The 13,068-nt window shown below is 36.7% G+C and overlaps 1 protein-coding gene across 6 annotated transcripts in view; it reads right to left on the minus strand.

Annotated features, from left to right (window-relative positions):
- The window catches only part of Dcdc1 (doublecortin domain containing 1), a 479,867-nt gene that overhangs the window by 60,951 nt on the left and 405,848 nt on the right, over positions 1-13,068 (minus strand). For all 6 annotated transcript variants that reach the window (XM_048788537.1, XM_048788536.1, XM_048788535.1 and 3 more), the window contains 4 exons: positions 12,237-12,396; positions 7,968-8,123; positions 6,684-6,884; positions 433-526 (listed from right to left, as the gene is read on the minus strand). In XM_048788537.1, the coding sequence (XP_048644494.1) occupies positions 433-526; positions 6,684-6,884; positions 7,968-8,123; positions 12,237-12,396 (611 nt within the window). The remainder of the gene's footprint in view (positions 1-432; positions 527-6,683; positions 6,885-7,967; positions 8,124-12,236; positions 12,397-13,068) is intronic.

The following is a 13,068-nucleotide window of genomic DNA, read 5'->3' on the forward strand; positions in this document are numbered from 1 at the left end:
CTCCCTGTACGGGTTATCTTTCTCCAGTTACCAAGAAAGGGGGCCTTGCATATGTCCTTGATGACTGAATTTGGGTGCGTCTAATAGCCATTCACTTGACTGCATCCACCACTTGACTGCTGTGTTTACTTAACAGTAAATTCTGTGAATTTTGTTGAGACCATTTCTCATGCTTGCCTTTGGATTTGATTTCAGTAACTAGCACAGTTCCTGACATGCGGCAGCTCACAATCACCATCTGTTGGATTAAACTAAATTAAGAGATACATGAACATGCTCAATTTGAAATCTAGGCAGACTATTATAAATATTTTAACAATGACATTCAAGGTAGCATTCTATGACAGCCATTCTTTAGCTCCACAAAAAGGAGACATTTATTTCAATTTAATTAAAGGGCCATGATTACTTGTTAGTCTATACATATCTTACCTGAACAATAACTGGATAGCCACAGGCTTCATTTCTAGCCTTGGTCATAGACACTGCCAGCACAAGGTCAGGGTTACTTGCCAGGTGAAAAGTCCTTAAGAAAATAGGATTAGTCACATTATCAAGCAGTGTGACCAGATTAGGTTCCTTCTGTGCCACTCATCAATGTATTGCCCCTCAGCTCCAAACATGCTCCGGGATAACAGATAATGCTTCATTTCTCCCTTATGGTTAGCAGGATATTAAACTTTCTTGGTAAAGAATGCTAGAAGAACACAGCAAGAAGAAGGGGCTCTCCGACGCTCTTTATGTCTGCTGCGTGAGGTCAGCTCATGGAAGTGAAAGCATCCAGCGATGCTGTGCTCCAACCAGGTGCCCCTATCACAGTCTGCCCACACTCTGAGGACCCTGGCCTGCTTGGTGACAACCTGCTCATTGCCCTCCCAACATGGGTGCCACATGCTTCAGAGCCTCTTGTTAACCAGCATCCTTATCCCCTTCGCATGCCAGTGTGCCCAGCAACTAGTCACACTCCCACATATGTTTCAGAGGATTGCTTCCTGTTTGCCTAGCAACCACACACCAACTATAGCCAGGCACACAGTACAATTTCTCTGCCATCCATGGAAGAGTGCTATACTATATGCCTCTTACAATGAAGTCTAAACCCCAACCTTAGAGGGGGTCCCAATCCCAAACTTATTCTTTCTTGTGTATTCTCCCTCAGCCTAGCGTAATGTGTATATTATATAATATAGACATCTATATCTAAAATCTTGTTAAACCAATTAAGGTATTACATTTGTATCTCTATGAGGTTTTATTCACTGTGATCTGTGTTAACGAGGCACCTTGCTGGGTGCTGTGGTGTACATCTGTAATCCCAGTGGCTTGGGAGGCTGAAGCAGGAAGATCACGAGTTCAAAGCCAGCCTCAGCAAAAGCGCGTGCTAAGCAACTCAGTGAGACCCTTTCTCTAAATTAAATACAAAATAGGGCTGGGGATGTGGCTCGGTGGCCAAGTACCTCTGAGTTCAATCCCCAGTACCAAAAAAAGGGGGGGGGGAGTTGGAGAATGTAATGTATACTTTATCTCCTAGAATTTCTATAGTATTACTATATATGTATACATATATGTATATAAACTCTAGGGCTAAAAGAGTAATAGTATATAAAATATTACATATTACAATATGTACTATACATAAGATATACATATATTTGAACTTAATGCCTGGGAAAATATGATTAATATAATGGAATTTTCTACACTTTGCTGCTACATAGTATAATCCAAGGTTCTCCAGAACTTACCAGCTTATCAGAGCAAACAGATTTCAATAGCCAACATAATATTTGTGTATGTGATATATAATAGTTAATGCTTTGTCATAGTTTAATAATCCTTTATATCCTACTTTTCTTATTTAAATCACTGTGTGATTTCTATCTTGAGATTATATCCAAACGGATACACCCACTTCCTTGTCCATTTTTCAATTATTGAGATGCAGTGAGAATAGTTTAGTGGGTTCTGGAACAACACTGTCTAGGTATGAATCATGAGTACCATGAGTACCAACCTCTTGGTAGCTGTATAGCTTTAACAATTATTTGCTTCAGTTTCTTCATCTGTAATATGGGATGATGGTGCATAAGGTGGAAATTAAATGAGTTGATGCAAATAAAAATGCATAGAATACTACAAGGTATTTAACATCTAAATATTAGATATTATTATTAATGGTTGTGGCTCCTTTATATTTTTCCCTTAAGTTCTTTTGTCCAAAGGCACTTTTCCTAAAAGTCCAAAATACATGTTGAATTTTAAAAGTGATCTTAATTGGAACTAACATAAAATCTGTTTAATGGTAAAGCAAAATGAAAATTATTGAATTAAATTTTTGAATTCACTTCCTCACAACACTTAAAACACAAATAAATGAAACATTCAAGGCTTTTATGTATATAGAAAGCCAATTCTTTATTGCTGCCAATATGGTTACATTAGAGACCAATGGTCATTCCTATTGTGGAAATTATAACTCATGCTGAATATAAAATGTAATGATATGGGAATAAAGGGAATAAGGTACAAAAGGATCCATTAAAAGAGTAATATAGTCTTCCTTTAAAGACTTAAAGAATTCCAAAATCAAATTTAAGTTTCTTAACATAAAACAATACATTTTCATCACAAAGAATTTATAAAGTACTGGAAAATACAGTAAAACCCATAATAGAGCTTTAAAATTCACTCATAGTCCTAAATGACAACCACTATTAATCAAATAGTATATTTGTTCCTCCAATGTTGGTTGATGAGGTATCATTTTAAATCCAAAATGGATATTCAATTTTATAAAAAACCTTTTCAGCATCTGTGAAGACTGAACACTGTTAGAGAGCTAGAATTTTACACTGTTCATCTCTGGGGCCTCAAAAGGTTGCGCAGTTTGCATCTTGCATTTTTATTGGCACTCAGTAGTATTATTCAAATAAATGTGTGATTGTTTATTTCCTTTAATGACCTACTGAGGTGTCAAGACTAATGAGCTCACTCTTGATATTTTTGCTTCCTAGAGTAAATGCCACTGTCTCTCTCATGCTTTGATGCCATGCTCAGCCGTTATAATGTTAGGTTTTCTTTTCCTTTTTGAATAGTACGGTTGACGGGCACTTGTCCACAGCAGAGAAGTACTATTTTGCAGGAAGCCGAGCTTATAGATTTCCACATAAAGCCTCCTGTGTGCTAGACAGCAAGGAGGAAACGCTCTATAGCTCAGCAATATCTAGCATGATTCGAAGGCCTCTTTCATTAACCCATGGTACGAGTGCAGACAGGTCACTTAATCTCTTTGTCCATCAGTTAGTTTATCTTGTTTTGTAATCAAGACTCAAAGATCTCTTTCAGCTCCAAATTCCACAGCACTGCATTTTCTCTTTTGTAATTTTAAGTCCCACTGAGGGGACTTTTGTCCTTGAGGATTTTCTCATATTTCCCTTTAGAGACTAAATGATTGATTTAGATTTTGTGACAGTTGAAAATGAAGGAAAGATGCCATATTATCTGCAAAGCTGACCAGACCATTCTTCTGTGTGGCTGGAAACAAAACGAGTGTGTCTCAGCACTCTCCCTATCACCTTCCAGGGTCTCCTCACTGGTTTCTGGCACTGCCAGGCTAGATTGTGTGTTATGCCCTCAAGGCTTGGTTCTCAGTCATAGTCTCACATAAGAGGTTTTACTGATAATTGCATAAGATAGCAGACTTCCTACATAAATAGGTGGCCAAAATAAAAAAAAAAAGTAATTCAAGACCTGAAAGACTGAATGGAAAGTCTAAAGGCACAAAATTCTTGGCACAGTGATAGTCACTGGTACCTTCCATTATGCTGGTACTGTGTTACTTTACCTTCTATTTATACAAATTCCGGATGGGCAGTTTTCTCCCCAGACGCTGACTTATTATTTGGGCAAAATATGGAGGAGAAAAAAATTATTAATTTAAATGTAATTTTCTACATGTTTCTATCTTGTAGTATAAGCAAAGATATTATAGTCCTCACTAGCTTATCAGAAAACAAATGGATTCCCATGCTCAATTACATGAAAGAAAAAAATGCAATATAACAAGGGAAAATGTAGATGAAAGCTCAGAATTAGTGTCACTATGCAGACAGCCTTCTACCACAAGACACATATTACCCTAAATCATTCCCACACTCATCATGCAAAACCTCCTCTGCCCTGTGTGTCTCTTGAAGGTGATTCATGCACTCATGAGCAAATCCTATTCCAATGGCCAACACCCTACAGCTCCATGTCCTCTCTCTAGACCCAAAATTTCTGATGAGGAATCCATCAATATTAATACCTCCCTCCCACCAACTATCTCTCTCTTTTGTGGCTTGACATGGGAAGGCCTAAAGATGAAATGTCATACAATGTTCTGGAAAGTGAAAGCAACTGGAAAGGACTTTTGTCTAACCCATGGTTAGAGTTTTTCCAAAGTAGTGCTGCTTATGGACCAACAATTCAGAGTCTCAGACAAAGTTTTCTTTCTGTTTTTTCTTCCACTGCTTTCTCTACATCACTCAAAAATGAACAGAATTTGGAACTCGAGCTCTCTTCCAATGAACAATTATTTCTGGGCCAAAATTCACTGTGTTTGGCTCTCTCTTATCTTAGAGTCAATTGCTTATTCCCCATGTATGTCCACCTGAATTCACCAGCAATGCTCAAATTCCAATTCAGGATCGGCAGCAATCAACTCTATCTCTACTGTAATACAGAAAGATGAGGTAGTAAGATGTATTGCAAAATAAAGACTTGGGATAGCACCAGGAGGTCAACTCCATAAGGCCAAGAATTTTTATCTCTTTTATTCTTTGCTGAAGCACCAGCCCCTAAGGCACTGCCCTTAATATTCCTTTGCAAATGAAAGAATGAGTGCTGCTCCTGTATAGCAAACCACTCGTGGGAAAAATACTGCTATTCTAGCTCCTCACTGCAAAACCATTTAACCCAGGCATATGGGGCAAAGGAATATAGGCGCAAGATTTGACCACATAGTTGACTTCCCAGTCTTCTCTAAGAAGAAGGCAAGACTACGGAGGGTTCCTTGCTAGGGTTTTAGTTCATTTCAGAAAGTGAACAGGCTCCTTCCCTGCCTGAGCCAGGCTGGAGACTGCCTCCTACTGAATGAGGTTTGTGCAACTTCTCTCAAAGTGCTGATTCATAAGCCTTGAACATTGCAGATCTTTCAAGAATCCAGTGAAAGTCACAGCTCTCCCAGAAAGAAAAAGTGTGCACAGACGACCAATACTGTGAGAAATAGAAAGTTTAGTGGTCTGTTTTCAGAATATAGTATTTAGCCTTAATTGGGATGAAGATTCAATGGTAGCCATTTTAATTATAGCTCTTCCCTTTGCCTGCCCCAAATTTAAAATTAGTTAATCACACAGATTGTAATCCCAGGTTTCTCCCATCAGGGATAAAAGCAGGTGGACTGCCCACCCAAGTGCACTTACTAGCCAGGGCACACCCTTCTGGCAGAAGTAAAGTTTGCTTTGCTCATCCACTTCCAAGCATGTGTTTGATTTTGGGCGGCAGCTTGGTATTTCTAACAATATACTTTGTACAGTATTTCAAGTGATTTGAAGAGACCCCTGAAGCCCCACAATTTAACACTAATGGTAAAACTTGAAACAAAACTACCTACAAAACAGGGAGTTAATTTCTTTCTTATTAAAGAAATGTTCAAATGTGCACAAAAACAAAGAGAAATGTTTAATGGCCTCATGCACCCAGAAACTAACAACACCCTGCTATGCTGGTTTCATCATTCATCTCGACTTTCAAATTTAAATTTTGACTAGAATATTTAAAATAAATCTGCAATAACTTGCAATTTTATCTCTAAATACTATAATAGCTAACCAACTGACCAAGACTTTGCTTTACTTTTTTTAGCATAAGCATTAAACCATTATTATATCAAAAAAATTATTAACAATTTCTTTTTTCTTTTTTTGTTGTAGTTGGACACAATACCTTTATTTATTTATTTTTATGTGGTGCTGAGGATCGAACCCAGTGCCTCATACGGGTGAGGTGAGCACTCTACCACTGAGCCCCAGCCCCAGCCCAACACTTACTGAATATCATCAGATAGCCAAACTGATTTAGGTTTTTCCTAATTGCCTCAGAAATATGTTTTTGTCAGTTTTTTGAATCTGGATCCAAGGCCAGACATTTAATTAGACTGATGTATTTTCTAAGGTAAGAATTAATTTTTACTGTGTGATTAGAAGCCACATCAGTTGGTTATTTTATCAAGGAAAATATAGATAAAGTAAGGAAGACATATGTCTGAGCAAAGACAGGGATTGAGTTAAAGTATCAAAAAATTTTAAAATTTGGACCTTTCTAGAATTCTCATTTTATTGCTTTATATCTTAAAGATACTTTAGATAAGAGTCTAATCTTGAGTCCAATGGTCAGGTAAAACTATGTACCCAGTAGATCAGATTGAGCATTTCTTATCAGAATCTAATGGCAGATAAATTATATGTAGCTTACCTAGCATTTATTTTTCTCTCTCTTCTTTAGCTAGGATAAGAAAATATCAAATTAAATAGAAAATCCAAAGCCCTCAATAATATCCTTGCTTGCTCTGTGGGGACCATGCCTGACCTCTTAGGCTCCCATTCACCTTTTGATATATCAACCCTTGAATATAATGTGTTTACCTGCTGTCCTCTTTGTGTATCCAGCGTTGATGATTATCATCAGATTTCTTCTCCACCAAAACCACTTCGGTACCTGAATGGAGGTCGGAGCTTTGTAACCCCAAAACAAGCTGAGGAGCAGCATGGCTTATAATTTGCCCATCTCTGTATTCAAACTGCTGACGGGAAACCTTCTGCAATTTGGCCTGCTTTGGAGAATGGCTGAGATAAAGAAAACTCCCATCAGTGTAGGAAAATGTCCCAAGCATTTGATGCACCAGAGATGGTAAGTTGCACTGGTGAGAACCCCACTATGAGTCGTGTTAACTGTACCATGGTGCACATCCCACAGAACAAAAGCAACGTTAGCACTGCACTTCTAAGCAGACGCAAAAAAACAGAATTCTGAGTTTATTTTGTAACAGAAATAAATATTTGTCCAAGGAAACACGTAAGAAATTCATCAACAAAGAGAAAAAAGTTCAGTTGAAGAAGCAATTTAGTTAAAGAGGAAAAACTGAAAATCAGATAAGAGGTAGGAGAACAAGGAGCATGTAGAATGAAAACAGTGAAACAAAGGAGTTCTGTTCAAATTATGATCATTTCCATTCACTATCTATAGTCTCCATGCCTTTCAGTTTTCCCTGACAATTCACAGGATATCATAATGGAAAATAATGATATATTAATAAATCAGTCTAAAGGGGTCTCTTAAGGATCTCAAAGCATTAAGCAGACTTGTTAAACATGTTAAATATCAAAATGCTGGCAATTAAATTAATCTAAAGAAATCTATGAAGCCCCTACTATGTGCATGATTAAGTACTGTTAAAAGTGCCCAAGCTTTTGCATATTCCAGTAACTGCTTATAATGTTAAAAATGTCTAAGGATTATGGAATAATAAAAAGTACTATTGTTTTCTGTAATTTCATTGAGTGGTAACCAGAAAAAAAAATTTAAAAAGAAGAAACTTCATTTTACTACACACTTATTCACAAACTCACCCACTCACTCATTCAACAAATATATAGGCCCTATGTTGGAGGCAAAGTTGGATGTTTAGTAGAAAAGACACCATGATGACCAAGAAATATACTACACTGCACAAAATGAATTTAAGGGGAAAGAAACTTCCCACAAACATTCATATGAGTAGTCTCATAAAAAATGTAAGACAAAAATGTGCATGTTGGTAGAAAGAGAGGCTAACAGCAGTGAAAACACTCAGGAATGTGCTTGCCTCAAAGTGAGAGAACCCAAGACTGGGAAGAATCCTCTAACAAGAATCCTTTGCAATTTTTTACCTGTGTTTCTTTTGTGGTTCCACATTTTCAAAGAGTTCTTTCATTTTCTTTGGAAGACTGACATCCTCATCAAAGTCCTGCGACGTATTCTGCCAGGCATACCTGAGAAGCGTGTGACAAGCTTCCATTCGGAGGTGGGCTCTTGCATGTGAATCTCTATCAAGGTTCAAAAGTAAAAACAAGTCTAAGAATTCTGATTTGTGATCAGAGAATTTTCTCTGAGGAGTAATTAATCATAGCCTGATCCACTATAGTTGATCAACCATAGGATATTGGGGGAATCTATAAATTACATTTCCATCCTACTGCTAGAAATTTGCATCTTACTAATTTATAATTTAAATCTTTTAATATAAGGCAATAAATAAAATCCTTCATTCACATAATAAACAACATTCATCTTTCTTATATTTATGAAGAAAACGTGGGACCATGTGTATATTTCAAAATGTAGGAAGATAAGACTACTCAGCAGTTTGAGAAATTCATAATGGGACATCTCCTGCCTGCCCTGTAAGTGGGTCATAATTCTGTCTGGAACAGTGGAGTCTAGATTTCTGGGTTCTATGAAGTTTATTCAATAGACTGTGTTAAGAAATTTTAATTAAATTTTTCTCCCCAAAGAAAAAATATAGAAAGACTCAAATTGCATCTGTACAATAGAGAGACTAATACACTGAAACATTAGAATAAATAGTCAGACTTTGAATAATTGAGCCAAACTTCCAACTTAAGACAACGATATGAATGGGAGCAGTAGCCACTGTACAGATCCATATATATTAAGTTCCAGGCCGCTGTTGAGAGCACATTTGCTCTGAGTAGGATCATAGCAATAAGAGGGATACTCAGCTGAAAGCAGGGAAAACACACAGGCAAAGCAGCAAACATATTTCATCCCTCTAAATATGCACATGTGTAAATAAAGTTCTCTGGGGAAGACTGTGATCACCAAGGTGCTGGTGATAATTTGATGTAACTACAAGCATTATCAAGTTACCAAAATCTTCAGGGACAATTCCTGTGCTAGCAGAGCTGACTGTACACTTTTCGATTGTAACAGCAACACTGCATGTAAATATGAAACTGGAGGGTAATAATGACTGCCCGCCTCATTCAGAACTGCAGTGCAAGCTTCCCAAAGCAAAATCTTCCTAACAGTTGAACAACAACAGTGCCATCTTGCGTTAGAAAGGAAAAACACAGCTTTCCCATCAACTCCATTTCTTGGAGCAAGGGAAAAAAGTCATTCTTAGTTTTAACAAAGTTAGCAAGGTGCAGACAAGATTCTTCCTCTACATCCAGATATTGAATTTTCTTATTTGGAATTTATATACAAGATCTTGAGCTTCTGAAAGTGAAGTATAGTCAAATCAATTTAGGAACAGTCATTTTTATATTCACCTTTTTTAAATTAATTAATTCATTTGTTCATTCATTCATAAAGCTAGCCATTTATTCTTCATTCCTTTAACCAATATTTGTTAAATGTTTATAATATTCAAGCACATAATTCTAAGAGTTGGAGATATAGTGATGAACACAATAGCCAAGTTCTCAAGTTCATGGTGCTTGTATTCAAGTGGAAAAAAGAGAGACAATAGGTAAATGCTTAAGTAAACAAAGTAAGTGCCATAAGTGGATAAAATGAAATATTGCAAAGGAAATTCCCTGTTGTTTTAAGTTGAGACCTATACAATGGAAAGTCTCCAGCTACCTACTAATCTAGAGAGAGCACTGTAAGCAGAGAAAAGAACAAATGGAAAGGTTTTGAATCAAGAATGAGTCTGTCCATTTGTGTAATGAAAGACAAAAGGTGTTACAGACAGGAAGTAAGTGATTGGAAAGGTAGTACCAGATGAGGAGGGCAAGGCCTATTCCTGTAATTTGGTGAAGAATTGAGACTATTCCCCCAAGTTCTGTTCCAAAAGGTTTTTTTCCCCACCCCACAAAGCATCAATGCAGAGGTTAGTGTTCCCAGAGTTTCTTTTCCATTGCACTTCTTGTTATTTTTACCAGACATTGTACACAAACCAACAATAAAAAGGTTCCTTGTAGAATCATGTTCTCTCCTCTCACCTAATAGATAGACCTCCTTAAATCATCCCAATTTTCAAATATGCAAAAAATCTCCAAACAAACATGTTTAAGGAATTCTGGGGGAAATCTCACAATGACTTACTAAAGTAAGTTAAAAGAACTAGTGAAAGTTAGCCTGGAAGAAAGATAATCCAGTGAACTGATGAATAAGAACATAAAGGCTGTCAAACAGAAGATGAAAGAGCATAGACCATGAAAGAGATGAAGCCATGGGATGGAGGTGACCTAAATAGTTGATTATTTAAACATTAGAATAGTGAGTTTCCTGCTACTGCGTGTGTTCAAGAAGAGGCTGTAGCAAAACAGTCTGCTTGGAATGATCAGGAGAGGTCAGCATTGTGTTCTGAATGGACTCAATCACTTTTCACCGCAAAGACTTCATGTATATGAAATCTTGATTCTGAACATTGAAAATCTTTTAGTCAAAGATGTTTCTTTGTTTTTTCTTTATTTTTTTTAGTGCAGATTAATAAATCAGAGGCTAGATAAAACGTTCTTTTTTTTCTTTTGTACTTGCCACAGGGAACTTAAATTGTTATGTGTTATCCGCACAAAGCTAGCACCCCAGTGGTTCACTGTGATCTCTAGAATCTAAATGGCATTGCCCTGTAGGGCCAGTCTAGAAGGAACTAAGCAACCTGCCTCCCAGGTTGAACAGTTCTGACAATGGTAGCCACAAAAATGGTTCCAGTCACCCTCTCAGCTGAGAGGAGTTTTTTTTAGGAGTACTGAGGATTTAGGGCACTGAGAAGGATGAATGCCAAGACACACTGGTATGTCAGCCATGATCCCAGTCTTCCCCATTGGATATAATGTTTATGTACCAGTTTGCATTGTTAAGGGCCTTTGCAATGGTTAATAACAGGTCTTCCACCTCATTTTCTATTCAGAGGATGCATTCTTTAGAAGAAAAATGAAAGGGAATGTTAGGGAAGTCTGTGGTCAATTCCCTAACTATTGTGGATGATGCTCTATAGGACAAATTATTCTTTGAAAAATGCCTTCTGGTGCTTTTGTTAATGTCATGATAGGAACAAATGAATCACTCATCAAAATCAGGAAATGTTGTTCCTAAAATGGAAGTAATACTCTTACAATTCATAGGAATAGTCTTTTAAAAACAGTTTGTAACAGTGATAATTAATTTTCACAATTACTGCAATGGTAATTGATGAAGTATTTTTGGTTTTATAATTTGGACTCAGACATTCCTTTGTTCATTTGTTAAATGATAATTAAAGTCTATTACTATGCTCTTCACAGAGCACATGTGACAGAATCCTTTCCTTCAATGAATTCCCTAGTTGGTGGGGGAGGGTGACCAACAGGGTAGGAACTGATAAGCCCATTGCTACAGATAATCATTGCTGTGATTGATCTCATTGATTAAGGGTCATTCTACAGATGAATATGAGGCAAGTAAATGCACTTTGGGTGAAAAGAAATTAACACATGGCTCAGAGACCTGCAACAGAACATAAATGGAATGTGCCACATTCAGGCGACACCTTTTTGCTATGCAGCTAGAGCTTGGCGTTCATGTGGCAGGAAGAAAAGCGAAGGAAGTATGCATGGGTCGCAAAAGATGGTCAATAACAGGCATGGGCGAGGGTAGGAAGAGCTTAGGATTCCAGATCAATTTTTTTTTTTGTCTATCTGCAATAGGTAGCCATTGAAAAACTATGAAAAATATTATGTATTAGAAAGATAATTGACCACAGATTGCATGTAAGGGTGAGTTGGAAGGAGACATTATGGAGATAGAGGTCAATCAGAAAGATGTTTCAATGAGTCCAATGATAAATGTATATTAACATGAGTGTAACTTGAACATATGTTAGGGAAGAAACTTAATTGTTCCTAAAGTCAAAGTTGATGGATATAAAACAAGAATTCCTTAAATAAATGTCCATAATGCTAAAATTCTAGTCCTTAAAATATAGTAACATTGTAACAATATTACTGAAAGTAGATCATTCTGATGGTTGAACAATGAAATTCTCGCTCCATGCTTTTGTCAGAAAACGAATTAAATACAAGCTCTTCACCAGATCTCACTTTCACTAACTTGGCATGGGTTCCCTGCATGGGCTCTGTGCTTTTATCAGGCTAATGAACTGAGTTCAAAACAGCAGCCTGGTAGTGTTTCTGGCTACACTGATTACTTACAAGATTTCTTTGGAAGCATCAGCTCTTGTTGAAGCGTCAGTTGGCATTTGCTTTTCTTCTGTTTCTTCAACTTGCTTCTCTTCTCCAAAAATTGCTATGGGTTTTTGCACAGCAAGCTTGCCTCCAGCCACAATGTCGCTTTGGACTTCTAAAACAAGAGCTGAGCAGAAATGCACAAATTTCAAGGACACATTAGTTATGATCACAGAGCACCAGGAATTTGAAAACACATACTAACATGCAAATACAAAAAAATTCCAGCCATTTGTTCTAATCATAGGTTGCTTTTAAACTATGAATTTGAATTTCATTTAATTCAATGTTAGTAGATTTTTCCCTCTCAAGATATTATTATTCAAAAGTACCTAAAATAGGTCTTTCAAAAATGTGTTAATTATTCTATATTCTAATTCCGAAAATTGGCTACAGTATTTAGATACATGTCTCTAGATCATTCTCTGTGTTTCAAACTCATCAGTGAAAATCCCAATGCCTTGAAAGACACATGCAAAGCTTTACTTCATAATTTTTGATACATGTGATAGGGCTAATGTCTTCAATTATATTATTTTCTTATCCCTTTTTTCTTTCTGTATATAAAGTAAGGATTGCAGGGGAATTAGAGATGCTACAATGGGGAAGCAAAAGTCCAAAGATAGTTTTGGACATTCAAACAGCATACTGCTACAAGACAATAGCCATGTAAGTCAGGATGATACAACCATGATTTTTGTGATTTTTCCAAAAGTCTTTTGCTCCTATTTAGCATGTAAAGGATTTAACCTGGAGAGAAAAAAAAAAAAAAAAAAAAAAAAAAAAAAAAAAAAAAAAA

This window comes from Marmota marmota, unplaced genomic scaffold (genome assembly GCF_001458135.2).
Source record: "Marmota marmota marmota unplaced genomic scaffold, marMar, whole genome shotgun sequence".
Lineage (NCBI taxonomy): Eukaryota > Metazoa > Chordata > Mammalia > Rodentia > Sciuridae > Marmota > Marmota marmota.